General features: G+C 57.6%; 1 protein-coding gene across 1 annotated transcript in view; it reads left to right on the top strand.

Annotated features, from left to right (window-relative positions):
• Positions 1-26,130, top strand: part of FLT4 (fms related receptor tyrosine kinase 4) — a 42,315-nt gene extending 16,185 nt beyond the window's left edge. The window contains exons 3-30 of the mRNA XM_077746332.1: positions 211-455; positions 652-764; positions 881-1,043; positions 1,245-1,384; positions 1,697-1,865; positions 2,144-2,261; positions 4,836-4,990; positions 5,150-5,312; positions 6,703-6,829; positions 7,886-7,994; positions 8,979-9,341; positions 9,630-9,776; positions 9,879-10,010; positions 10,180-10,286; positions 10,581-10,702; positions 11,116-11,240; positions 11,501-11,614; positions 11,782-11,870; positions 12,002-12,152; positions 12,661-12,755; positions 13,344-13,466; positions 14,576-14,687; positions 16,401-16,500; positions 16,795-16,900; positions 17,408-17,553; positions 18,747-18,867; positions 19,973-20,034; positions 24,217-26,130. Of these exons, the coding sequence (XP_077602458.1) occupies positions 211-455; positions 652-764; positions 881-1,043; positions 1,245-1,384; positions 1,697-1,865; positions 2,144-2,261; positions 4,836-4,990; positions 5,150-5,312; positions 6,703-6,829; positions 7,886-7,994; positions 8,979-9,341; positions 9,630-9,776; positions 9,879-10,010; positions 10,180-10,286; positions 10,581-10,702; positions 11,116-11,240; positions 11,501-11,614; positions 11,782-11,870; positions 12,002-12,152; positions 12,661-12,755; positions 13,344-13,466; positions 14,576-14,687; positions 16,401-16,500; positions 16,795-16,900; positions 17,408-17,553; positions 18,747-18,867; positions 19,973-20,034; positions 24,217-24,418 (3,919 nt within the window). The 3' untranslated portion in view covers positions 24,419-26,130. The remainder of the gene's footprint in view (positions 1-210; positions 456-651; positions 765-880; positions 1,044-1,244; positions 1,385-1,696; positions 1,866-2,143; positions 2,262-4,835; positions 4,991-5,149; positions 5,313-6,702; positions 6,830-7,885; positions 7,995-8,978; positions 9,342-9,629; positions 9,777-9,878; positions 10,011-10,179; positions 10,287-10,580; positions 10,703-11,115; positions 11,241-11,500; positions 11,615-11,781; positions 11,871-12,001; positions 12,153-12,660; positions 12,756-13,343; positions 13,467-14,575; positions 14,688-16,400; positions 16,501-16,794; positions 16,901-17,407; positions 17,554-18,746; positions 18,868-19,972; positions 20,035-24,216) is intronic.
• The last annotated feature ends 1,588 nt before the right edge of the window (positions 26,131-27,718 follow it).

The raw sequence follows: 27,718 nt of genomic DNA, 5'->3' as shown, positions 1-27,718 counted from the left end.
TTGCCAGCCAGCCTGCAACATGTGGGCCCAGGAGCCAAGCAAAAGTCCCAAGGGCCTCAGGGAGCACCTTGCCCTGGGCTGGGTCCATGGGCTATTCCGACCTCTGGGTGAGAGAAGCTATAGGCAAGCCTTGGCCTCTGGGAGGGCTCCTCAGGGATTGTGCCCTGGAGTTGCAGCTGGGACCCCTTGTCCTTTCGTGTCCTCCAACAGGGGGCAGCACCCCCTCGAGTGGGCCTGGCCAGGGGCTCAGGAGACGCCGGCCACGGGGGAGAAGGACGGCGAGGACACGGGGTTTGTTCGAGACTGCGAGGGCACGGACACCAGGCCCTACTGCAAGGTGCTGCTGCTGCCTGAGGCCCATGCCAACGACACAGGCAGCTACCGCTGTTACTACAAGTACATCAAAGCCCGCATAGAAGGCACCACCGCGGCCAGCACCTACGTGTTCGTGAGAGGTGAGGGTGCCCAGGCCATCCAGCCCTGCGGCTGCCCAAGAGGCACGGGTGGGGTCCTGGATCCTGGATTGGTATCCGGTGGCTGCACCCCCAGCCCCAACCTGCGGACCCTGTGGGGCCACCCCAGGGCCCCTCGCCTGGGTAGAGAACCCCTAAGCCCCGCCTTCCCCGCCCACAACCTGCCCCCTCTCCTCAGACTTGGAGCAGCCATTCATCAACAAGCCAGACACCCTCCTGGTCAACAGGAAGGATTCCATGTGGGTGCCCTGCCTGGTGTCCATCCCAGGCCTGAATGTCACGCTGCGGTCGGTAAGCCCCTGTCCCCACCTCCACCCCGGGATCTGGCCCTCCTGTCCCTGTCCCTGGGAACGGGGCTCCCAGTCTGTCCAGGAGGAAGTGGGCTGACAGCTGCCATGTTCCTGCAGCAAAACTCAGCACTGCGGCCTGACGGGCAGGAGGTGGTGTGGGATGACCGGCGGGGCATGCGGGTGCCCACTCCGCTGCTGCGTGACGCCCTGTACCTGCAGTGCGAGACCACCTGGGATGGCCAGGCCTTCCTGTCCAACCCGTTCCTCGTGCACATCACAGGTAGGGGCTGCCTCGCGCTGCAGGCCCTCCCTCCACCCTGCCCCGGAGCCACTGCTCACGTCCTGGGGGAACCACTGGAAGAGGATGGGGGATCTCCCAAATCCCGGTAATGGGGCTGGTCTCAGCGGGCACCCTGTGCCATTCACCCGGTGTGTGCCATCCTGTGAGGGGCATGGGGGTCTCTGCGCATTTGTCCACCAGGCAACGAGCTCTATGACATCCAGCTGTTCCCCAAGAAGTCGCTGGAGCTGCTGGTCGGGGAGAAGCTGGTCCTGAACTGCACCGTGTGGGCTGAGTTCAACTCAGGAGTCACCTTTGACTGGGACTATCCAGGGAAGCAGGTGAAGCCAGCAGCCTGGCCAGGGCCATACTGGAACCATCCTCCAGAGTCCCTGTTCACTGCTCACAGCTGCCCTGTGCCCACACTGTCCCCGGGAGTGTCCATCACTGCCCACACCCACACTGGCCTCTGAATAGAGGAGGGTCCTGCCCCAAGGGCCTGTCTGATAGGAAAGTTTTCCTACCCCAAGGAAAACTCTGGGTCTGGGTCCAAGGCTTCCAGAGTCCCTGCTAGGCTGGGGTATATGCCTTTGGTGCTCAGCTTTGCCAGAGCCCACCTGCTCTGACCCTGGGCTTCCCCTGGGCGTGGGCAGGCAGAGCGGGGTAAGTGGGTGCCAGAGCGGCGCTCCCAGCAGACTCACACAGAGCTCTCCAGCATCCTGACCATCCACAACGTCAGCCAGCATGACCTGGGCCCGTATGTGTGTGAGGCCAACAACGGCATCCAGCGATTCCGGGAGAGCACTGATGTCATCGTGCATGGTATGGTGTGGGGCTGGGTCGGGTGTCAGTCAGCAAGCCTGAGGAACAAGGGTCCATGTGCAGTGTGGGTGGAGGTCAGAGGTCAGGGTGCACCTGAGCAGTGTGAAGTCCAGCCAGACGGGAGGGAGGGTAATGACTGGACCCCAGAGGGTAGGGGGAGCCCCAATCTGCAGGCATTTGTCCTCTGAGGGGTGCCAGACCATGGCTGGGAGTCTTTGGGCAGGGCTGGGTCAGTGACTTCAGCTCCCGGCTTTACACTGATGCCTCCCATCTGGCAGAAAAGCCCTTCATCAGCGTCGAGTGGCTCAAGGGTCCTGTCCTGGAGGCCACGGCAGGAGATGAGCTGGTGAAGCTGCCTGTGAAGCTAGCAGCATACCCCACGCCGGAGTTTCAATGGTACCAGCCCTGGCCCCTGCCTCTTGCTACCCACCAGACCCACCAAGGCGGGAAGGGCAGCATCTTCCCCAGCAAGGGTCTGTGCCTGAGACCCCTATGGGGACTCTCCTCTGAAGACACTCTAAGGAGCGTGCACCTAAGACACTATTTAAGCCAGAGGGAAAGTTGTTGCTAAGCTACGAAAGTTTGCAAATACCAGCCTCCTGTTATCAGTGGGTGTGGTGGGCACAGGGTTGGGCTTTATCTAACTGATGCCTGCATCTGCTGTGTCCCTGAGGGCCCTGCCAGCTGAAGGATGTCACGGAGCTCTGGACTGCCCTGTAGCAATGGCTTTGGGTTTCTTAGGCTTCCCTCTGAACAGGTTACAACCCCCAGGACCCTCCTATCCAGGAGGTCAGAGATGCCCCAGAGTTTCCACAGACGGCTGTAGGTCCAGACTCTGGGCCGGGCCTGAGCTGTGTGGCAGAAAGCAAGTTTCCAAGAGGCCCACAGGCTCCGGAGCCCCAGCTCTGCTCTGACCTTAGAGGAAGGCCTCCCCTTTGCCATGTATTAAGTGTCAGTGAGGTGGGAGGGTCCCTTAGTGATGACTCTGCCCTTGCCAGGTGCTCCCGGAGAGCTCCCTGGGAGCTCAGGTTGGCACAGCATTCCTCCTCACTTGGGTCACTGAGCAATCTGTGTGGTCGAGCCCTGGGATGTCACCCTCTAGCCTGACCCCCATTATACAGATGAGGAAATAGAGGTGGGGGAAGGGGAAGGGCATTCCTAACTGAGCACTGAGCCTCCTGGGAGGGTTCTGCTTCATCCTTTCCCATCTGGCTAGAGAAACTCTGCCGTTCCCAGCCCGGGGCACCTCCCTCCAGGCAGGATGACCTTTTCTGAAAGCCTGGAGCTGGGCAAGCAGAGGCCCAGACATTCTCAGCTGGGATGTCACTGTGCTAGCTGTAGGCTGGCAGGCTTCTCCTGGGAGGGCCTCAGGATGCCCTGGGTCTGGGCCTGGTATAGGCCTACCTCTGAGGCCACAGGCTTTATGGTCCATTGGCGGTACCTGATACAAGACCAGCATTTTGGGGACAGGGTCTTAAAAGGCACTGATGCAGCCTGGAGCCTCCCTCACATGCTAGCCTCCTAGAGATATCTGGGGCTCTGTGCCCTGCTCCCCAGGCCCAGCAAGACTGACCCAACCAGGGTCAGACCCAGGCCTGATGCTTAGGCAGCTGGCTGCCTCTCATCATTCCCACTACATCTGGGTTTTCTTCTCTCACTTGGCCAACACCTGCTTCCAAGAAGTACTCAGCTGGGCCCACTGTCCACCAGGCACGGTAGCCACCACAGCCCCGCAGGGCCCCACTCTTCTAGGCTGTCATGTGATGATTGTGAGTAAGTGAATGGATGGAGATCTAGTAGACAGACAGACAGCTGGCCCAGCTCCTGAAGCACCCTTTGTGCCTGGCACAGTGCTGACACCACAGGCTGTAACTCAGTTCAACATGACAACCCCTGAAAAAAAAGTGCATTTTGTTTCCCCAGTTTTCAGATGAGGACAGTGGGGCTGGGGACCACGAAGGGGGTTGCCTCAGAATTTTGCACCAGAGCCTGGCAGACCACATGGCTTCGGGTCTGCTCTGCCCTGCCCTGCTGTGTGACCCCGTATGTCTCTTGCTGCTCCCCTATGTCTGCCCCTCACTGTTGGTCTCTGACCAAGGGTGTGCCTCACCCACAGCATTCTGGCTGCATACCAGGGGAAGGCACCTGCTTGAGGAGGTCAGTTTCCAGGTAGAGTCTGGGTTGCAGAGGCAGCTGCCGGCAGCACGCCCAGGTCAGGCCTGGGGAGGAGCCACATCTATTTGTATATGCCTCTAGTTGTATACGCACCTATTTGCATATGCACTGAACACTTAAGTGTACTGCTCTAAGTGTAGGGACATAGCAGTAAAGGGCACAGTGTGCGGAGAACCAGGCAGGGACAATAGGGCAGAGGGCAGGAGCCGGTTCATAGGATAGTCGGAAAAGTTTTCTCTAATGAATGAGTACTTGACTGTAGCAGAGAGGGACCCATACAGGTGTCCAGGGGACTGAGCATCCAAGCAAGGATCGGGACAACAAATACAAAGGTCTCGGGTGGGAGTGTGGGGCAGCAAGAAGGCCCCACATCTGAGAAGCTCCAGGAAGGGCAGAGCTGGGGTCAGAGAGGGAGGCGGGGCCCCCCATGTGGCAAGCGTCTGCTCTGTGCTTCTGGGGGACTGCACCTCCACTCCTTCCCAGTACACAGCATTGATGCCTGTGAGAGACAGGGTGGCCTGGAGACCACCCCCACAGCCTCCAGGCCGCCTGCTCCCCATGCAGAGTCAACAGCTGCCCCAGCCTGAAGCCCTGCTGCCCTTCCCAGCAGCCTCCTGGTCTGGCCCAGGAGGGGTCTCTTGCTCCAGCCTGGCCTGTCAAGACTCTGGCACCAGCCTCTTCCTGCCTCCCCTGACAGTCTACTGTCCTGTCCGGGCCTGGCTGTGGCAGGGAAGGGGTGCCAGGATAGGGCAGGGGTGGGCCCACGCGGTCTCCTGAACTCCCTTCCTGGGCCAGGTTCAAGGACAGAAAGTCAGTGTCCGGGCGCCAAAGTCCACATGCCCTGGTGCTCAAGGAGGTGACGGAGGCCAGTGCGGGCATCTACACCCTCGCCCTGTGGAACTCTGCAGCCGGCCTGCGGCGCAACATCAGTCTGGAGCTGGTGGTTAACGGTACAGGGGCAAGACAGGGGAGGGGACGGTGGGCTCGGGCTTCCTAGGACAAGAGTGGGGACCCTCTGCCCCGGGTAGGCTCTGCAGGAAGGGGCACATCTTGAGGGAATGGTGGGCATGGCGGGGGCCTGCTGACCAGCTGTCTGCCTGTGCCCCCAGTGCCCCCCCACATCCACGAGAAGGAGGCCTCTTCCCCCAGCACCTACTCCCGCCACAGCCGCCAGGCCCTCACCTGCACTGCCTATGGGGTGCCCCCTCCTCTCAGTGTCCAGTGGCACTGGCGGCCGTGGACCCCCTGCAAGACCTTCGCCCGGCGCGGCCTGTGAGTGTGGCTCCAGCCTGCCCTTCCCTGATCCCCAAACCCGTCCTCAATCCTGTCTGGGTCCCCCACTCCCTGCCTGTACCCCTCCCCAGAGCCCTGCTCTAAACTTGAACCCTACTGCTGTTCCACGATAGCCAATCCCCGACCTCACCTCACCTGAGCAAGGCTCAGAGCCTCCCTAGTATCAGTCAGGCCGAACTGGACACTGGGGATGGTGCCACCCACCACCCTTGAAAGGGAAGTTCCCAAGATACAAACTATATCACCCAGAAGGACAAGGGGACCTGGGCACCAAGCAGGCAGATGTGAGCTAGTTTTATGACCCTCGTACTGAGTGCTGTGGCACACCAATCACACCCAGTTAGGGTGTGTTTCTGAGCAGTGTTCATGATGACCCCTTATAGAAGAAGAAACTGAGGGTCAGAGAAGGGCTCTGACTTTCCCAAGGCCATGGCTGTAAACAGCAGAGCCTGCCTGACTGCTCCCATACACGGAGCTGAGCACCAGCAGGATGACAGGCCAAGGAGTTTGCTGAGAGCAGGGACGAATTGGACAAGCAGGGCTGGGAGAGGAGGGTGCCAAGGTAGCCAGCCAGTGGTCCAGAAGGCACTAGGGAGCAGTGAAGGGGATGGAGTGGGGGAGTGTCACAGGTCACATTTGCCATCGAGCAAGAGATCCTTGTGGGCAGGTTGGAGGGTCACAGGCTGGGGAAGGGTGGAGGCTGGGAACCCAAGGAAGTGACAGAGAAGTCACAGCAGGCGAGGGGCTGTAGCCCCAGCACGGTTAGTGAGGAGTCTGGGTAGGGGTGGCCTGCTGCATCCAAGGCTCATAAGAGATTCTTCCAAATTTGCTTCCCTCTGATGCTCCACATTTTTGCTCTGGGCCAACTGCCAGAGCCCTGGGATCCTGCTCTGCTCTGCTGGGGGTAGACAAGAACCTCCCTGGGGACTCCAGACCCATATCCCAACAAGGGACCAAATGTGCTGGGGTCACACCCAGCCTAGGAAGGGGCCACAATTCTGAAGGAGGAGAGAGAGGGCTTCCTAGAACAAACATATTGACTCTGCTGCTCCTGGGAGGTCTAGGTGGAGTTTGCAGGAAGGGGCACATCTTGAGTAGGGGACGATGGGCACGGCAGGCCAGAGGGGGCCACAGGGCCACAGGTATGTGTTGCTCCACGGGCAGCAGGCCTTGGCCTTTTGGGAGCCTTCACAGGATAGGTTGTTACGGGACCATGAGCATAAAGGGTAGAAGATAGTGTTCCAGAAACAAAGTCCCAATCCCCACCCATGTGAGTAGATGACCCTGAGTATGACAAAGTCTGGACCCCCACCCTCTAGGGCCTTCCCTGCCCAGATCCTGACCTGACCTGGCCCCTTCTTGCTCCCAGCAGCCGGCGGCAGCAGAGAGACCACATGCCCCAGTGCCGTGACTGGAGAGAGGTGACCATGCAGGATGCGGTGAACCCCATCGAGAGCCTGGACACCTGGACCGAATTTGTGGAGGGGAAGAATAAGGTATGTGCCAGCAGTACCGCTGACGGGGAGGAGAAGGGAGGCAGGGAGGAGCCCTCTCCTGGCCTTCTCCATTGCCCCCAGGCCTGCTGAGTTCTGACAGTTGGTGATCTTTCTACAGTGTCTCTGGGCTTCAGCTCCCCTTCCTGCACGTGGGTGGGGGTTGGGACCCCAGCTGCTTCCTAGACAAAGAAGCTTAGATTCATGGCAACCTAGCCAGGCCCTGGGCCCCAGCCACCCACAGGCTCCAGGGCTAGGAGGGTTAGGCCTGGGGCCAGCTAGGTCTCCACCAAAGGCAACTGAGCCTCTGGCCCAGCCTGGGGGCAATGCCTAGAAGAGGCCAGGCGGGGGAGGGGACTGAACAAAGGCACCCACTTCCTACAGTCACTTCCTGTTTTCCTACACACCTCCAGAGCCTCTTCCTGTTCTAGGCCTAGCCAGGAAGTGCCCAGCTTGGAATGGGGGTTGGTGGTGTTTGGATGGTAGGCAGGGCCTATGACCCTCTCTCCTCCCCCCCTGGCCTCCAAGCTTCCTACTCCCCAGGCTAGAGTCCTTCTGGAGACCTGGGACCCATTCCCTCCCCTTGCCACCACCCAAGGCCCTGAGAGAGGTGCTGTGAGCAGCCCGGGAATGAATGTGGCACATGGCAAGTGTCTTACACGGTGATCAGCTGCTGGCCTTGCTCCACACTCTGAATCCTAGTCCTGGCTTGGACTGCCCCAGTGCCAGCCCGAGTCTGTCCCCTCCTCCTCATTGTGGCCACAGCCTCCACTCATCCACACCCAGAGGTCTCTGTAGTCCTGCCTAATGCTGTCTCTGACCTCAGCCACAGCTGATGTTGTTCGTAGCTACGTCCTTGACTTTTCCAGAGAGCCACCTCTGCCGTGCACAGGCTTCATCTTCGGCTCTCCACCTGGTCCTGTCTCTGAGCTTTGGTCCCCTCTAGCTCTGGGCCTCAGTGATCCCCCCTACTCTGCTGGACACAGCACCCTCCTTGCAGAAAGGGAGGAAGGTCAGGGTGGGACGAACTTGGGCAGGAAATGCTTGTGTTCTGCTTAGACGGTGAGCAAGCTGGTGATCCAGGATGCCAACGTGTCTGCCATGTACAAGTGCATGGTCTTCAACAAAGTGGGCCAGGACGAGAGGCTCATCTACTTCTATGTGACCAGTGAGTGACTTGGGGATGCCTGGGTGGAGTCAGGACCAGCAGGCACAGGAGGAAGGAGACAAGGCCTGGGAGAGGATGAGGAGCCCAAGTTGGGCCCATTGAGTTTCTGATGATGTCAGGTACCCAGGAGAGACATCAGGGGCCCACTGGGCCCCTGGGTCTAGGTGGGAGGGATAGATTCGGAGGTCATCAGCATACGGACTGGGGTGCTGGTCCACTGGGAGGGAGTGGCACCCTTTGCCCCCAGCCCTGGAGGCACCTCCCCACTGGTGTCCCCCCACCCCCTTGCCACACAGCAGCTGGCTCCCATGTACATTTTTAACCTGGGGAAAATGTCTATAGTTTCCTCAGATTTTCAGATGTGTTAATGACCCCAGGAATGCTAAGAAGCCTATTAAAGGACAGTCACTGCACCCAGGCGTGTAGATGAGGGCACCTAGAAGAGAGATGGGGCCAGAAAGGACACCCTGTGGGAAGGAGGGGGGAGAGGAGCCACATGAGCCCTGCAAGGAGTGCGGCCAGAAGGACAAAGGGAAATCAGGAGCGAGGCATCGCCACAAGCTAATGAAACGATAAGATTGTTTCAAGGAGGGGACAGTGGTGGAGTATGATCAGTAGCAAGGGAGGACGAGACAGGACGGCACCAAGTGTGCTGACAAGGACCCCACGGATAGTCTGGGCTCTCAGGGAGCAGAAGGGGGAGCAGCGGGGCTGGGGTTTATCCAGTAGAGAGCTAGAAGGAGGACAGGCAGGGGATGATGGGGCTGACTTCAGGGAGCTTGTCCCATTGGTCAGTGTTGGGGAGAAGGGGCATGGAGAAGACTCCCTGGTGGTGCACCCAGCCCAAATACACAAGATGCACCCTCCTGGCAGACAGCTGAGTCCAAAGAGAGTTGGGAAAGGGAGAGCAAGCACTGGGGCAGGCAGGTAAGTGTGCCACCTCTGGGTGCAGTGTCACAGAAGTTCCTCATCCCGCTCCCCCAGACATCCCTGATGGCTTCAGCATAGTATCCGAGCCATCTGAGGAACCTCTAGAGGGCCAAGACGTGCGTCTGAGCTGCCGGGCGGACAACTACACCTACGAGCATCTGCGTTGGTACCGCCTCAACCTGTCCACACTGCATGATGCGCACGGGAACCCGCTACTGCTTGACTGCAAGAACGTGCACTTGTTTGCTACGCCACTGGCCGCCAACCTGGAGGAGGCAGAGCCAGGAGCACGCCATGCCACGCTCAGCCTGATCATCCCCCACGTGGCTCCTGAGCATGAAGGCGACTACGTATGCGAGGTGCAGGACCGTCGCAGCCACGATAAGCACTGCCACAAGAAGTACCTGTCAGTGCAGGGTGAGGCGGGCAGGGCTGCAGGGGAGGGCTGGAGGTGCTTCCCCAAGAGCCTTTCCCCCCTCCCAGAATGCACCTGGGCCGTCACTCCAGGTGCCTGAACCTGCGGGAGGGTCCTCCTTCCCACCCCTGCTGTGGAGGTCCACGCCACCTGCGCCCAAACCCGAATGCTTCCTTGAGCTTCATCCAATCCATCCCTACTCTCTTCTCCCAGCCCTGCGGGGCCCCTTCCCGGAATGCCCTCCGGCTTTCTGCAGCTCCACTTAGCTCCCTCTTGACCTCCACCCTCAGCCCTGGAAGCCCCGCGGCTCATGCAGAACTTGACCGACCTTCTGGTGAATGTGAGCGACTCCCTGGAGATGCGGTGCCCAGTGGCTGGGGCGCACGTGCCCAGCATCTTGTGGTACAAAGACGAGAGGCTGTTGGAGGAAGAGTCCGGTAAGGTGGAGGACCCAGGCGAAGGGCAGGGCGCAGAGAGAGACTCACTTGGTCAAGGGCCCAGATGCATCTGAACTCGAACCTCCACCCCATTCCGTACAGGAATTGACCTGGCAGACTCCAACCAGAAACTGAGCATACAGCGCGTACGTGAGGAAGACGCGGGGCGCTATCTGTGCAGTGTGTGCAACGCCAAGGGCTGCGTCAATTCCTCTGCCAGCGTGGCCGTGGAAGGTCCAGCCTCCCCCTTGCGCCCTTCCACCCACCTGCCACCCGCACTTGGCGCCTTCTCATAGCCATCTCCCTCAAGTCGTGCCCACCAGACAGGGCGCTTCTCGCAGGATGCACCCCTGCCCCCCAAACACACACACACACACAGACTAGCCCCTTTCTGCCCACTCAGGCTCTGAAGAGAAAGGCAGCATGGAGATCGTTATCCTTGTCGGCACCGGGGTCATCGCTGTCTTCTTCTGGGTCCTCCTCCTCCTCATCTTCTGTAACATGAGGAGGGTGAGCGTTCCTCCCCCACCTGAGCCTCTCCACCACTCCTTGTGGGATCTCTCTACACCATGCACCGCTTGTAAGATAAGAAATAAAGTCCTCATCCGCCCTAGCTCACCTGAAGCCTCACCTCCTGGGAAGCCTCTCAGACCCCTCCATGCTAGGCTCTTACACCACCAGAGGTTGTCTGTCTGTCCCCTCCTTGCTTGAGAGTCCCAAAGGAGATCCCATCTGTCCTGGGGAAAATTTTACCCAAGACTGTGATATGGCCAAATCAGTGAGTCGTCCCCACCCCCACCCCAGCCAGCCCATGCAGACATCAAGACAGGCTACCTGTCCATCATCATGGACCCCGGGGAGGTGCCTCTGGAGGAGCAGTGTGAATACCTGTCCTATGATGCCAGCCAGTGGGAGTTCCCCCGGGNGCCCTCCCCACCCACCCTATCCTGCCTACACAGATGGGCTTCGCCTTTGAAGTGCTGAAATCCCTCCATTCTCAGGCCAGAAAGTCATGCCTGGCCCCCACCTGGCCTGACCTGCCCTTCTGGGCGTGCATCCCAAGAACTTTGGCCAGGGCTCTCAGTTCTCAGGCCCCCCGGGTCACTTCCTGCAGCTCTGAGCTGGGTGGGCCCATCGCACCTGCTGGGAGAGGATGCAGTGCCTTCCGGTTGGCTTCTCCTCTCCCTCTCCTCCCGCTCCTGGTCTCCGCGCTCTTCCTGTTTGGCAGAGAGGCTCCCGATTTTCCTCCCCCTCTTGGGCCTTCCTTCCTGGCCCCTCACCAGGGTTGCCCCTGCTGCCCATCCCTCTTCGCCCTCGCCCTCATACAGCTCACCTGGAGCCGGCCCCCTGCCCCCACAGGGAGAGTCCTCGGCCATGGGGCCTTCGGGAAGGTGGTGGAAGCCTCGGCTTTTGGAATCAACAAGGGCAGCAGCTGTGACACTGTGGCAGTGAAAATGCTGAAAGGTGTGGGGTCGGCGGGTCGAGGAGGTGTTGGGAAAAGCTAGGGGCAGCAGCTCTGGGTGGGCTGGCAGGGCTGTGGTGCAGGAAGGGAAACTGAGGTTCAGAGCCAGAAGCTCACTCAGGGTTCTTCATGGAAGCCTGGGGCTCAGATCTGTGTCATGCTTCCCAATCCCCCCTGAAACTCCAACCTCAAAGAAGAGAGCAGGACAAGCTGGGGACCCTACGCGCNGGGGAACCCCGCGAAGCCCCCATATCCCCTCCAGAGGGCGCCACAGCTAGTGAGCACCGCGCCTTGATGTCAGAGCTCAAGATCCTAATCCACATTGGCAACCACCTCAACGTAGTCAACCTCCTGGGGGCATGCACCAAGCCCAATGGTGAGGAGCTCGTGGCGCCCCCGGTCCCCTGAAGGGAGGGGCCTGCTGGGCTTCGTGTGGGCGGGACCGGGGCGGGGCAGGAGGGCTGGGGAGTGGGGCGTTGCTGCGGTGCCACGCCCTCCACCTTGCCGTCGGTCCACGCGCGCGGCGCTCTTACCCTGCCTTAGGCCCCCTCATGGTGATAGTGGAATTCTGCAAGTACGGCAATCTCTCCAACTTCTTGCGCGCCAAGCGGGAGGCCTTCAACCCCTATGCTGTAAGTGGGCGCCTTGCCAGTGTCCCAAGCTCTGCCGGGGATCCGAAGGACTCTAAGGTGGACTAGAGGGTGGGGAGCGCCTCTGCCGCGGGTGGCAGAGCTCCCCTGAGACCCACTTTGTGCATACGTAGGAGAAGTCCCCTGAACAGCGAAGACGCTTCCGCGCCATGGTGGAAGGCGCCAAGGCTGACCGGAGGAGGCCTGGAAGCAGCGACAGGGCCCTCCTCTCCCGGCTCCTGATGGGCAAGGGCGGGGCAGGGAGGGCCCCTCCGGTCCAAGAAGGTAAGAGCCTGGCTTCCCCTTGCCCAGAAAAGTCTGGCTGGCATAATGATGCCCCATGATCAGGAGACTGTGGGATAAGCTGGCTGCAGGCCTTCCTGTAGGGGCTTACATGGCAGAGTGTGTAATGGGCTTTTCCTTTGTAAGGGAAGACACCACCGGGGCAGTGGGTTTCCAGAGACTTTAACGTTTGATTTGGGCATCATTGGATGTCTAGGCATTTGCCTTCCAGACAAAGGGTGGGAGCAAACAGGAAGAAGTAGCAGATGCAAAGGTCCATGATGCAACAATATTCACTACTCTGGGAGCAGTTAGTGGGTGTCACGGAGAGAGTGATGCTGAGGGGCAGGAGAGGGGACCAACGTGCTCATGAGCTAATGCCAGGGGCTTCAGAGGCCCAGCCAGGAGGGATACAGCCGGGGCTGGTCAACAAATGCTCCCTCTGACGAGGGGTGGAAGATAGGAGTTGTGGAAGGGGCCCCTCCTGAGCTCACCTCCCTCCACTGTGCAGCCCAGGACCTGTGGCTGAGCCCACTGACCATGGAAGACCTTGTCTGCTACAGCTTCCAGGTGGCCCGAGGGATGGAGTTCCTGGCTTCACGCAAGGTGAGATGGTCCCATCAGGCCCCTCAGAAGGGAGAAGGGTGCAGACCTACCAGCATGCCAAGATGCACACTGTCCTAGCTCATCCCACAGTGATGCTGTGGTCAGGGGATGTTTCTTCCACTTTGCAGATGAGGAAACTTTGCAGAGTGTGGAAGTGATTTCCCGAGACCTCTAGCTAGTCAGTAGCAGAACTGGAGGTGGAATCTGTCCCACCCCACAGCCTCTTCTGCTGCCCCTCGAGTTCCACGAGCCTCTCCTGGAGAGTCCCGGGGAGCATAGAAATGCATCCTCAAAGGGTATGGGTGGCTCAGTCAGTTAAGCCTCTGACTTCAGCTCAGGTCTTGATCTCATGGTTTTTGGGTTGGAACCCCACATCGGGCTCTGTACTGGCACGAATTCTCGCTCTATCTGCTCTCTCTGCCCTGCACTTGCTCACGCTTTCTCTCTCTGTCTCTCAAGGTAAATAAATAAAAGTTTAAAAGATTAGAAAAGAAGAAGAAATTTATCCCCAAAAGAGCAGGAGTCGGGCATGGGTGGGCCCCGGGGACCTATGCCGACTACCCCCTTGGCGCCTCCTCGTGCCCCTAGTGCATCCACAGAGACTTGGCTGCTCGGAACATATTGCTGTCCGAAAGCGACGTGGTGAAGATCTGTGACTTTGGCCTGGCCCGTGACATCTACAAAGACCCTGACTACGTGCGCAAGGGCAGTGTGAGTGCAGGCCACAGAGGGAGGGCAGGGGGTGAGGGCACGGATCTCCCATCCAGAAGCCAGGTGGGGCACTCACTGCCTTCTACATGGAAGGTCTGAGAGCCTACACGGACCTTAGAGGCCCCACCAGGGCATGTGCGGCAGGAGAGCAGAGACAGGAACTGAGGAGCAGGGCCCGCGGTGTTCCAGCTGGAGCTTGTGTTTGGCCCCTTGCCTTTGTCCAGTAGGTGGACGCTGGCGGGCTCCGAGTGCAGAGGTGGACCCTAAGTGGTGCAGGGTGGTCACAGAAAAGTATATGGGTGATGAGGGCAGTATGTGTCTCATCCGTGGCACTCAGAGGCAGCCAGGCAGGCACTAATTTGGGGGTTTGTCCCCTGGAGGAGGAAGGAAGAGGCTTAGAGAGGGAGCAATGGGCATGATGTGTCTAGACTGTGATGGGCCACCCTGACTGCATAGCCACCCTACAGAAGGCTTTGGCCCTTCATTCTCACTCATGGGTGAGTGGAGGTGGCTGGAGGGGAGAGACCGATATGGCTTCCAGAAGCCCTCTCTGCAGGCCATGAGGAGAGGGGAGCAGAGGTGCTGAGGTGGAGGCAGAGGCCAGCCAGAAGGGGCCGTGGCCCTCAGGGCTCCCAGGTAGAGGCCACAAGAGGTAGAGAGACAGATGATGGGGGAGGCACATCAGCAGCCACAGCAGGAGTGGTCAGGAGTGATGCCCAGAGTCCAGTGTCAGTACCAAGTGAGCAGATGAGGGGATAGTGAGGGGGTGCAGGGTTCCCATTCTTCCAGAGGCTGGGTCGGGGTCTGGAAGAGGAGGGGTTCCAAGTCCCCCCCCAAGAGTGCACAGGGGCAGAAAGGGGCCCAGACAGACCCAGGAGAACAGCAGCAGGGCAGAAGCCTTCAATGAAGACATCAGGCACCTACAGGGTGGGGGCCAATTGTGAGAGTCTTCTGAACACTGAAGGGGTGGGAAGGGCCCAAGGCCTTTCTTGGGATGTGGCTCCGGAGTTCTGGGGAGACTGGGGGCAAGAGAAGGGCTGCCCAAGTGTTTGGCCTTCTCCCTTTCTTCCCTCCCTCCATGGGTACAAGTTTCCCTTTGCCTCCCCCAGGCCCGGCTGCCCCTGAAGTGGATGGCCCCGGAGAGCATCTTTGACAAAGTGTATACCACGCAGAGTGATGTGTGGTCCTTTGGCGTGCTGCTCTGGGAGATCTTCTCCCTGGGTAAGTGCACAGCAGGGTGTGGGGGAGGGGAGAGGCCGGCTCCTAGACTCCAGGTCACACCAGGGAGCCCTTGTGAAGCAGGGGGCCCATGGACCAGAGGAGTGCACATGGAGTGGTTTAAGAGCCCTCCACCTCTCCCCTCTGCCTCCAACGTAGGCCACCCTGGCTCCAGTTCCAGAGGGTGGAGGGTGCTGCGGTCTGCGTGAGCACAGAGCCTATGTTTACTAGGCAGTCCCCAGGGACACCGCAGGTCCCAGAGGAGAGGCCTCACGGGTCCCCCAGATCATCACCTCCCCAGATGAGCCCCTTCCTCACCAGTCACTGGGGATGTGGCTCCTACCTTCAAAGGCTAGGGGGCATCCTGGAGGAGACTGGATGCTCACTCAAGGATTGTACATACTTAGGAGAGTTCCTCGTGGAACCCCTGGGTGGACCCCCTCTGGGACAAAGATGAAGCCCCCACACTAGGGCACAGCTGGGCGGTGAACAAATGGAGAAGTAAAAGAACTAAAGAGCAGCCATCATGAATACTATTACTAAAAACCCAAGGTTCTGGAGAGCACAGAGGGGACAGACAGGGACTGTGTGTGAGCTGGAGGGGAAGGTCTGGCTGATGTAGGGGCCGGGGGAGGGCAGGCGGGCTTGGGAAGACAGCAGTCCAGGGCTAGGGGGCAGCCAGGTGGGCAGGGTGTGAGGAAGGGGCATCAGGACATGCAGCAGGGATAGGAGAGGTGGTCTGTGACCTGTGAGCTAGCCGGGGTGAGGACCTGCAGTCTGAGTCTCATGGAAGCCATTCAGGGCTTTGAGCAAGGGAGAGAGTAGTCTAGCTCTTGTCTTAAAAGAATCACCCCTAGGGCGCCTGCATGGCTCAATGGTAAGCATATGACTTCGGCTCAGATCATGACCTCATGATTCCTGAGTCCTAGCCTTGCTTCAGGCTCTCAAACTGGGCTCTTTGCTATGAGCTCAGAGCCCGCTTTGGATCCTCTGCTGTCCTCTCTCTTTGCCCCTCCTCCGCTCGCACACAGGCGCACACACACTCTTTCTCTTTCTCTTAAAAAAAAAAAAATTAAAAGTATTGTCCTTGGGGCTCCTGGGTGGCTCAGTTTGTTGAGTGTCTGACTTTGGCTCAGGCCACCATGATCTCATGGTTCGTGGGTTCGAACCCCACATTGGGCTCTGTGCTGACAGCTCAGAGCCTGGAGCCTGCTTTGGATCCTGTGTCTCCCTCTCCTCTGCCCCTCTCTTGTTTGCATTCTCTCTCTCTCTTAAAAATAAATAAGCATTAATAAAATTTTTTAAAAAAGGATCGCCCTGCTGCTGTGTGGCTTGCCCTCAGGGGCACAGGGAGGCTGAGAAGCTCTTTGGGGCCATTTTCCCTGTGGTCAGGAGAGGCAAGGTGCTACAGGGCAAGGAGTGGTTAGATCCTGGCTATGTTTGCAGGCGAAGCTACAGGATTTAGGAAGGGGTTGGATTGGGTGGCCGGGGAGGGTGTCTCAGAAGAGGGATCCCTGTGACAGGCCTGGCTTCATTGACTCAGTGTGGCTCCTTGACCCTGGGGGTCCCGGGAACCATGTTTTCATCCATCATTCTTTTTTAACCTAATGATGAACTATAATAGGAGGTCAGGAGAGCCTTGGCCANGGGGTGCTGAACTGAGCAGTGGGTGCCTGCTTCCCCCCCGCCCCTCCCTCACCCTGTTCCTGCCATCAGGGGCCTCTCCCTACCCTGGGGTGCAGATCAATGAGGAGTTCTGTCAGCGGCTGAAAGAGGGCACACGGATGAGACCCCCAGAGCTGGCCACTCCTGCCATGTGAGTTTCCCTACTGGCTCTGCAGGGGTTGGGGAGGTCACAGGGGTGGGGGGTGTTGCATGCAGGCAGGGGTCAGAACTGGGGTAGAGGTCTGCAGATGGAGTCCCTTGCTCCACCCCTGACCCACCCACTGGTGGTGGACAGCTCTCCCCCACCCTGCCCCAGGTGGAAGAGACAGGGTGTGCGGGGGTGGGGGTGGGGGGGGAAGGTGGCTAGACCAGGGAGCTGGGCAGTCTGCTGGGGCATGGTGCGGGTGTGCTCAGACCACAGGCCAGCAGCCAGCTTTACCCACAGACGTGGCGTCATGCTGAGCTGCTGGTCAGGAGACCCCAAGGAGAGGCCTGCGTTCTCAGAGCTGGTGGAGATCCTGGGGGACCTGCTCCAGGGCGGGAGCCGACAGGTAAGTCCTCTCTGTCCATCCTGTCCTGCTGCAGCAACCTCTGACCCCCAATGCCAGGGCCATCAAGCAGAAGGTCAGAGCCCATCTTGGGCCATGAGGAGCCATGGGCTGGTCTTTAGGGGGTCTGCAAGCCTTGCCCCCTGCACCCACCATTGACTCTGTCTCCCTCCCACAATGCACCTGGGAGTGCAGAGAGCAAAGCCAGCTCAAGCTCACCCTGGTGCTCCGGGGTCTTGAGGAGCGAGCAGGGGCTGTGCCCACAGCACCAACTGTGCCCCAAAAGAGGGGACCCTGGGTTGGGATTGCCCGTGCTGTGCCTTCCTCCTTATAAGTGGGGCACCTGGGAGGGCTGTTGGGAGAATTTGCCAGGCAGGCTCACTTAATCCTCAGAGCACCTTGCAGCACAGAACTTCACTGGTCAGGAGCCCCAGCATCCCTGAGCACAGGGGTAGGGGCTGAGGGGGCACAGCGGTGTCTGACCCTGGTGGGCTCTGCCATTCCCACCAGGAGGAGGAGGACTGCATGGCCCCTTGCAGCTCTCAGAGCTTGGAGGAGGGCAGCTTCTTGCAGACGTCCACCACGGCCCTGCACGTCACCGAGGCTGACACCGAGGACAGCCCGCGGAGCCTGCACCGGCACAGCCTGGCCGCCAGGTCAGCCACCCTGCCCCAGGCCCAGGGATCCCTCCAAGGCAGGGAGGAAGTAGTTCCGACATAGTATATTTTATTCTTGTTAGTCACCAAGGAAAAGCAAAGTACAAGGACTTGAGAGACCAACTCAAAGAGCACAGTGATTTTATTTTTAAATTTTTTTTAATGCTTTCTTATTTACTTTGAGAGAGAAAGAGAGTGAGCAGAGGAGGGGCAGAGAAAGAGGGAGACAGAATCCCAAGAAGGCTCTGCACTGGGAGCCTGGAACCCGACATGGGGCTCTATCCCACGATCTGTGAGATCATGACCTGAACCAAAATTAAGAGTTGGATGCTTAACCGACTAAGCCACCCAGGCACCCTAAGAGCACCATGATTTTAAGACAGTCCTGGTGACAGTGGCTCCCCGGAGGGCCTGGTTAGCCTTGGGGCCCCTCCAAGGCCATATAGACTTCGACTTCGAGTTCTCTGCACCCCCACCCACCCCAGTCCTCTCTACTCTCCAGCCTTGTCTGCTTCTGGCGCTCGTTGCCGCTACAGGCACCTCCCCCTAGTTTGAAATTTGGGATCCTGGGAGCAGGGTAGGCCTGTCACTAACCCGTATTCAGGATTCAGATGGTAGCATAAGTTCCCAGAGTTCTGAATAAGAGGTCTCTTGCCGATGGCTGCGTCAGACCTGGGGAAAGGAACAGCCAGCTGGTGCCCACCAGACTCCTTCCACCAGCCACCCCAACACATGCACGAATGTGCACATGGGCACACACATGCACACATACCCACACACACAGGCCAGGTGGCAGCTTGCCTCACCAGATGGCCTGCCTTGCACCAAGAGGCTCTTTCTGGGGTGAAGGCCTCCCTACATCTCTCACCAGCAACATGCCACCTTCCCGCCCCCAGGCTGGGTGCTCTGCACTCAGATCCCATGCCATTCCCAACACTGACCTCAGGAGGTTTTCTCCTCTTGCACACAGGAGAGGAGACACACCTCAGCATTGGGGTAGGATTGGGGGGGGGGGGGGGGCGTGGTGAATGGCTGCAGGAGGCGCCTGAGGGGGGCCTAGACCAGCACTCCACCCAGGCCCCATACTCTCATCCCAGGCCTGGGGTCCTCCTGGAAAGAGACGGGGCAGACGGAGAGGTGGAGAGAGCTTTCTGGGCCACGTTTCTTCAGCACTCCCCATTTTATCCCCACAGATACTACAACTGTGTGTCCTTTCCCGGGTGCCTGGCCAGAGGGACTCAGACCCAGGGCTCCTCCAGGATGAAAACGTTCGAAGAATTTCCCATGACCCCGACGACCTACAAGGCCTCTGTGGTAAGTGGGGCCGGTGGGCCCCTGCATCCCACATCAGGGTGGCTGGGCTCCGTCTGCTGGGAGGAGGTGTCAGCAACTCCTGAGGCCGGCAGGGGAAAGTTGCTCAGGAAAGGGTGCCCACTGTCCCTTGAAATGTCAAGTCCTCTATTGCACCTGGGGCATGTTGGGGTCTGTATGCCTCTGCGATGCCACCATCTCTCAGCCACTTCCCCCTGTGCCCTCCTCACACACACAGGGTCCCCCCTCACACAGCATCGAAACCCAGTGGAAAGACAGCTTCCTGTCCCAGATGGTTATTGTCAGCTTAGCCTGAGTTAGGGGTTCCCTTTGGTGGCCCCCAAGCCATGTGGCCAGAGGGAAGGGGATGGTGTCCCCAGAGGAGGAGGCTGGGGAACAGGGCTCAGGGGATAGCTGTTTCCTCGGATTCAGTCAAGCAGAGTGGACCCATCATGCCAGTGAGGCTGGAACCCGTGTGTGCACTTTGTAAAGGCGCAGACTCCCCCACTCAGCCTATTTCCCAGACACACAGCCAAGAACCTTCCCATCCCAGCCTCGCTCCGGACGAGCCTGGTCAGTGAGTGCTCACGTCGCCAGGGGCCAGAGGAAGATGTCAGGGGCCCCCAGCTCTGAATAGAGTGCTGTTCCCTTCCATGCAATTCAAAACGAACGTCACGCATGATCTAAGGGTGACGAGCCCCGCTAAATCTGGAATGTGTCTCCAGGAAGGCCATTTTTACACACTATGAGCTGCCAGATTCTTTCAGTGTTCTCCCCGTTTCTCCTTGTGTCCCTGCTCTTCCTGCACCCTGAGTACTGACATGGCCCAGCATAGGGTATCCCAGCTTTGCCAGCTCCTGAGTGCCGGCCGAGCACAGCCCCTGCTCCCCCGCCCCAGACCTAGGTTTCTCCCTCCATGACAGGGGCATACCCTCCCCTGCACACTCCAGTGAGGAGTGGACACCTGTTTTCTGCTCGCTTGTCACAGCACAGGTGTTAAGTCTGCAGCAGTGCAGGTCTGTGCCATGCTGTCCTGGCTGGGGGTGGGCAGCTGCCTGCAGACGGGCATCAGGGGGGCCTCCAGCCTCGGCTTGTTCTCTGCACACAGGATAACCAGACGGACAGTGGGATGGTGCTGGCCTCTGAGGAGTTTGAGCAGCTGGAGAGCAGGTACAGATAAGAAAGTGGGCTCAGGTAGGGCTTCCAGAGCCTCTTTCCCTGCAAGGGGCCAGGAGGGCAAAGCTGGGCCTGTGTGTGCCCTTCACTGTCTTACCTGAACCCTTTCATGGCTCCCTATTGCCTTTTTGTGTGTTCAAAGCAAACTGCTCTGGAACTCAAGGCCTTTGGCCACCAACCATCCCAAAGAAGCCCCCACCCCCATCACCATCCCGGCCCAGCACACCTGGTGCTGGTCCCCTACGCCATCCTTCCATATGACAGATGCCCTTTGTGAACCGAGTATGAGCCTCCATGCCCACTGTACATATACACCTGCAGCCAGGGAGTGCCCCGGCCATCCCCAGGACCCCATCATTTAAGCTCGGTGGCAGCAGGAGACAAACAGATCCTGTGACCTGGAGCTGGCTGGTGTCCTATTTTGATAAGAATATGGTTACAGAGAAATCCTTGTGTGCCTGCACAGAAGGTGACCTAGATAGATGGCCTCCCTTTGTGCAAGATGATAGCAGCCCCCCCAAAAAAACTTGAGTGTTTAATCTTTTAAGAGTATAGATGAAATAGTTAAATGTCTACCTATTTACCCTACTAGTTGACTTGCATATTGCTGGGGTTTTTTAAGTTCATTTTTTTATTTTGAGAGAGACGGAGACAGCACAACTAGGGGAGGGGCAGAGAGAGAAGAGAAGAGAGAAAGACCCAAGCAGGCTCCACCGTGCCAGCTCAGAGCCTAACGCAGGGTTCTAATTCAGAAAACCAAGAGATTATGATCAGAGCCGAAACCAAGAGTCAGATGCTTAACCGACTGAGCCACCCAGGCGCCCTGCACATAGCTGTTTAAATGACAGGACTTAGGGGGTGCCTTGCTGGCTCAGTCAGTGGAGCGTGCAACTCTTGATCTTGAGGTCGTGAGTTCAGGCCCCATGTTGAAATGAATGAATGATGACAAGAGCTACAATACTGTAAAACATTGCTCTTCTCCACTTTCTTCACAGCCTTCACTTCTCCCTTTGACATCTGTGTCTGTCTCGAGAGGCCCTTCTTTGGTCATCTGACTCAGTTTTCCAGAACAAATCTCGGCTTCTACCTCTGCTATTTTTTAATCACTAGATGAGGTCATCAGTGAATATTTCACCCTAGACCACAAGTATTTATTTGTATCATGTTAGGATAGTCGATGCTATTGTTCACCTTTCTGGTAACTGTATTTATGACGTCTGCAGCTTAACCGACTATTGGATATTTTCCCAGCAGCCTGCAAAGGGTGTGTTTGCAGTGCTGTGAATGCTGGTGGTTGTGGGATCACACACCCAGCCATGATTACTGCATCAATACCATGCATCTTGGCCTCTGTTTTTGTTTTTCTTGATTCCATCAGGTGATCTCTATTAGTAACCTCGTTTCGGAAAATTAATGTTAATTGTATTGTTGGAAATAGCTTCTGGCTAATGTTTCTCTACCAAACAGTATTTTCTATCTCAAAGAAAGATAATTCAGTAAGAGCGTGAGCCAGAGGGTGATTGCTCCGTAAGTTCTAATCTCCACATATCTTCATATAAACAACACCCAGAATAAGGCCACTCAGAGCCCATGCCTGTGACATAACCAAGAGAGAGACTCGAGTTTATCTGCGAGTAGGGAACTCAGCACAATGGCCAGCAGAGCCATACCTGAGTCCTGGCGGAAGGAGAGTGAGATAGGGACTGTCCCGTGAGAGAGGAGTGTGATAAGGTCTTCAGGACAAACAAACTGGGGAGATAACAGAGGAGGCAGAGATCTGGTGGAGGAGAGCTGGGCTCCAGGGCAAGTCTGAGGCACCAGGGGCAGCTGTTTGGGGGAGGAACTGCTTCTGAAAGTGAGTGCTCCATGGTGAAAGAGGAAGAAAGCTGCAGATGAGTCCTCCAGAAGCAAGAATCCAGAAGACAGATACACACCCAAGGAAACCATTTATTGCAGAAGCTGCACCTCACAGTAGCAGCAACGGAAAGCACTATTCTTCGCATGGATTTGCTAGGAAGCATGGCATAGCCAGCCACCAAGAGATACAGCAGTTCACCTGGTGGGTGCATTCACTTGACACGTGGAACATTATCCAAACAGGTGCCAGGATCAAATGTACCTTGAAGGGCTCTGTGCAGAGAGGAGAGAGTTTATCTGCCCAGCCCTTCCCTGTCTCCTGTGAACCACCAATCAGCACTCACCCCATGGGTTTCTGACTTCGAGGTCACTCACCCAGCCCTTGGAGGGGCCACTCAGGATGCCAGATCACCCCCTGCAGTGTGTCATCCAATGTGTAGGCAAGAGGAAGATGTGGAAGCCCTGGGCTGCGCGGCAGCAACCACAAGTGGCCACAAATGGCAATACAATACAGGACATGAATGGAGCCTTTGCTGAGGATGCAGTTGAAGGAATTCAAGGTGACACCATAGATGCGGTCTAGTGCAGCACTTCTAAGGGAAAAACCTCGGGAGCCCCCCACATCCCCAGCCCCTTCCATAGGATCACCAGATACCTCTAGTCCAGGAAATCCCAGCATGAATAATCATGAACAGAAAACACATAATCACTATCCATACAGAGTTATAGGAATAAAACAATCAGAATGTAGATATAAATACTCAAAAAAAAAAAAAAAAAGAAGTAGTAGCAGGGAAAAGTTGACACACACTCTGGTGTATTAAATACATAATTAAACAAAGGACCCTCACCAGGAATCGGAAACTCAAACACGCAGATGGAAATGAGCAGTGTGAAGGTATGAAAAGGTGGTTGACTACATTCAGGAAAGAAGTTGAAATACAGGAGAAATCCCTTCAGAAATGAAGACAGGAGAGGGAGTGCCCAAGGATCAGTGGATATGATCAATTCCTCCTTGCAGAGAAAGACACTGAATGTGGACATGAAAAGACAAAAGAAAATAAAACCAAAATAAAGAGGTAAAAAAGATGAGAAAGAACGTTGGTAAGCATAGTAGTTGAGTGGAAAAGACCCAATCTATGTAAGATTGGAATCTCCAAGGAAGCCTATGCCGACAGTCAAACAGACCTAGTGTTTTAAACTTGGAATTCAAGCTAAACCTCTTAAATAAAAGAACTGAATCTACATATCGGAAGAGGGCCTGGGAAAACTGCCCCAGAGGACTGGGCTTGGATGCATAGTTTAGCTGAACTGTTAGACTTTCAAGGTAAACATTCTGGAAATTCAGGCAAAAAGGCAGAGTCATTTATTTTTTTAATTCTTATTTATTTTGGGGAGAACTCAAGTGGGGAGGGGCAGGGAGAGGAGGACAGAGGATCTGAAGTGGACTCTGTGCGGACAGCAGTGAGCCCGATGTGGGGCTCGAACTCACGAACCTTGAGATCATGACCTGAGCTGAAGTTGGCCACTCAACCAACTGAGCTGCCCAGGCGCCCCAGGCTGAGTCGTTTATGAAGCAAAAAAAAAGAAAAAAAAAGTCTGGCATCAGGCCTAGCACCATGCAAAGCAAAATTAAAACCAGAAGCAATGAAGCAACATTTTTCAAAACTCTTGAAGAAAGTGAGAGCACAGTTGGGAGCGTCATCGGGCCATCAGCAGGGCTGTCGGCTGGGCTCAGGGCTGGCACGTTCAGGGAGAGGAGCTTGACGTCATCCTGAGAGTGACAAAAAGCCATTGGAGGGTCTGTCAGGAGAAGGACATTCTCTGGCTGAAAGGATCTCTGAAGAGGGGGCCCTAGGGAGGCGGGGCTGGGAGAGGAGAGATGTACCAGGTTAGTGCAGAGCATCTGAGGCTGCCCCTGGCTCTGGAGCAAGACAGAGCATGCAGAGAGGGGCATGGACGCATTCTGCAGTTACAACACTCAGGGCATCTGGGTGGATTGTAGGTGAGGGGTTCAGGAAAGGGTGTCGCCCAGGGGCTTGGGCCACTGAACCAGCATCGGTGCATTCACAGAGATGAGCGGGTTTGGGAGAGAAACGGGTCCAGGGGCACAGCGTGGGGGTGTTCTCTGTTGTCCCATGCCCAGGCTTGGGACAGAGAGAGCTCCAGCGTTTGCCAACACTCACATGAGCCTGCTTTGCTGTGTGCTCTGGGCTCACTTGGTGTTCCGGTTGTCTTTGTTGATTCCGACCAGACCCCCACCAGGGTCCTGTCCCTCTTGTCCTCTAGTCTTACTGACCATCACCCTCCCTGTCCCAGCAGCTGTAAAGGACCAGGCCGGAATGTGGACGTGACCAGGACGCACTCTGACACCCAAGGGCGGCGGCGGCGGCCGGACCGCGGGGCGCAGGGAGGCCAGGTGTTCTACAACAGCGAGTACGGGGAGCTGGTGGGGCCGCATGATGAGGGGGACTGCCCGCCATCTGCCTGCGCACCCTTCTTTTCAGACAACTGTTACTGAGTGTGGCACCCGGGTGAGGTCCCTGAGACCCTGGGTCTTGACCGTTGGCGCAGGGTGGAGGGGCACGCCTGGCTGGCGAGCAGAGGGTCGGGGGCCCAGGTTGGGAACTCCTCTCCTTCAGCTTGAGCCAGGAGGCGTTTCCTCCTCCCTAGGTAGGGAGAACAAAACCCAGGCTCCAGGGCTCCCCAAACTCCATCACCACGCCTTCCCCAGGCTACCCTTTGGATCCCCCGGGGCCTTCTTCTGTTCAGACTCAGATTCCGTGTAGCCCAACATCCACGGGGCCAGCCCCGATTTCCCTCGCCCACCATGCTGGGTGGAGGCATGGTCCCCGATTTCTGACGAGGACTCTGTGGGTCTGAGAGTCACGGGGACAGAGGTGGAGCCAGACTTGCACTGTGGTCTCCCAGGTCTGGCCCCACCAGCCCCTGCACCTAGTCCAGTGGGAATGGCTCTCTTGCCTCTCCAGGACTGAAGAGAGGGCTCTGTACTTCCATCTCAAACAACAAGTGAGGAATTGGGGGTGGGGTGTCCTCTCCCGGGCTGACTGAACAGCTCGCCCTCCCAGGGGCAGAGGTCTCTGCAGTGCCAAGCGTCACGGTCACAGGGCACCTTCCACTGGGTGTTGAGAACTGCCCTACGGATTGTTTATTTGTTAGAACTTCAAAGACTATTTGCGCTGCTGTGAAGAATTTACTTTTCAAATCTTTAGTCCAAGGGGAGCCCAGGGAAGGTCTTTCTGAATCCAGACAACTCTCGCCTCCGACCCCCAGTCAGGTGCCAACATAGCACAGGCCATCGTGGCTCCCTTTTGCTGGAGGAGGGCCCCAGCCCCACCTGCCTGGCCCAAATGTGGAAGAACCAGGTGATAGCCCGGAGCTGTCCAGCTTGAGAAACGCCTGATTCTTCCCTCTGGGTCCTCCCTCTGCCACTCAAGGCACTTTCCAAGCTGTGAATGGCCTTATGAGAAGCAAACACCAGGGGACCCACTGAGGAAGGTCTTTGGTGCTGGCCCGGAGGACCCACCGGCATTGGGCTGTGCCCTGAGGCTGTCAGCAGACCTTCTTGTGGCCCCAGGGAGGGAGGACCTTGTGTCCTTCCCCTGGTCTGTGCCCATTGTTGGTGCCCTGGCAGGTCAAGCCTGTGCTCTCACAGGGGGGCAGCCAGGACCCCCTGGAAGCTGGAGCTGGTCTGCCCGGGCCACCCCCCCATTCCAGAACCCACTGCCCAGTCGCCCCTACCTCCGGCAGGAGAGAGACCCTTCTCCAATTAGCACCATGGAGATTGACATCCCACCCCCACCCCACGAGGCGCTTGCAGGACAGGCGGCCGTGCAGCGAGCAGAACACCTCCCCACTGCCCATTGTGTATTGTGTCTTTTAAACATGTCGAATGCACGTGTGATTGTAATCCTTGCTGTCCCCAGTGGCCCTCCTCCTATGCTGCCACCTGACTGGGAGATGTGAGTCCCAGGTTTGCCTGGTGGAAGTCCAGAGGAGCAAGGCTCGTGATGCAGGTGCAGGGGCAGCCCCCCCCAGGACCCTCCCTACGTGCATACCACCTGATTATGTCACCTCTCCTCCTGTCACATAACTGTACACGCAAAACTGGGAAGACAACCCATTACGTCCTTGTAGACCATGTGTCCTGAAATGATCTAAAATATTTAACAAAAGATAATAATAAATTTGATGCCAGTCTTTGAGTTACAATGAATGGGTTCTCAGCTAAGTCCCAGCTGTCTATGAATATGTGACTCCAGCCTTCTTCTCATGGGATCGTCAGCCCCACGATGCTGCTGGACAGGCAATGCAAAGGAACAGGCATCAGAGGCGGCTGGGCCCCCGGTGCCCTCCCCGGCCAGCTGTGCAGTTCCCTAGAGCCACCAGCAGGGGGCGCTTGGGAACCACGAGGAGGCCTGGCTGCTTTTCCCAAGCCAGGAAGCTCCTATAAACAGTTCAAAGGTCTGCTCTATGGGCAAAGTGGCACAGCTCTCTGTCCCCACCTACTAGAGCCAAATGCTGCCTCAGGCTGACCCAGGCTGCCACAAGTCCCCTAGTCTCACTGGGCCTAGAAGTTGCCTTCGACCACCCCCATCACACACAGGGGGCAGGCCCAGAGGGGTGCAGTGCACACTCAGGTCACCTCGCTGGTGTAAGTAAGTGTGTATCTGGATGCCAAGATCAGACAGGTCTGAGCTGGGACTCCAGCTCCAGTCACCCACAGAGAGATGTGCTCCAGCCAGGTAGGTGTGGCAAGGCCCTCCACGGCCCTGCCATGTTTGTATGATTTCCCTTCCCAGGTGAGCGGCTGGCATAGAGGAAGCTGTGGATTGACACAGGGGATAGGGCCGGGATTGAGGCCATATGGATGTGGCCCAGCAGCAGCCTCAGGGGTTCAAGAGGCAGAGCCAGCGATGACCCCTAGACCTGGTTTGGGGCTGGGGCCAGGTATGTCGGGGACAGGCAGGGGACACCTCACCAGGGGAGCAGATAAGAAGGACCCCAGCAAAGGTCAAGAGCCAGAGGCCATCTTGTGGGCAGGCCGTATGCCTGCTTTGTCCTGGCCTCTCCCATGCTGGGGAGACTTCTGGTTGCCTCCTCCCCTCTTCGGGCTGTGATGCCGGCTGTCCTGGCCTCATTTTCAACTCTGGTGAGAAGATCCCCTCCCCACAAAGGTAGCTGGTAAAGATGGGCTTGCTGTGGTTGGGACCTCTATAATAAATCTAATCTGAATGTGAATACAGAAGACACCCACACCCCCAGCCCCCATTGGGTTTGGACATACTAACTTTACAATGTCATGTTGGATTTAGCCACTTTCCCTGGGGAGATGCCTCAACTCAGGTGTGAGCCATCAGGATGCCTGCCTGATGGCCCAGCCCAAAGCACGGCCACGTGTGCTGGAGACCACTGCACCAGGCTCCCCGCAGGGCTGTGCTCACACTCCTGGGCTCCCCTGCTCCTACCTGGGCTGGATACTCAGTGTCCCAAGGTCCCAGCCCTGCCCGCTCCCCAGAGCACCAAGGTCTCCAGGTGTGAATGAGAACTTAGCCACAGGGGAGCCGATGGGGGCGTCCCATCAGTGTGTTCGGCCTTTGGGCCCCTTGCCCTGCCGCCCCTTCCCTGGCCCCCCCTTCCCTGGCCCCACAGTCCTGTGACTCCTCTCCTTTAGGGGTCATCAGGCCAAGGGCACGCTGGAGTGTCCCCTGATGCCACTGATTCCATCCTGACTTCTCCACTGCAGGCCAAGGGACCCACACCCGGGAGCCACACATCATCATGGGCCACGGGACACGGC

This window comes from Crocuta crocuta, unplaced genomic scaffold, assembly GCF_008692635.1.
Source record: "Crocuta crocuta isolate KB4526 unplaced genomic scaffold, BGI_CrCroc_1.0 scaffold218, whole genome shotgun sequence".
NCBI classification, from domain to species: domain Eukaryota; kingdom Metazoa; phylum Chordata; class Mammalia; order Carnivora; family Hyaenidae; genus Crocuta; species Crocuta crocuta.
Note: the sequence above shows the minus strand (reverse complement) of the source record. Positions and strands in the feature narration are given on the sequence as shown.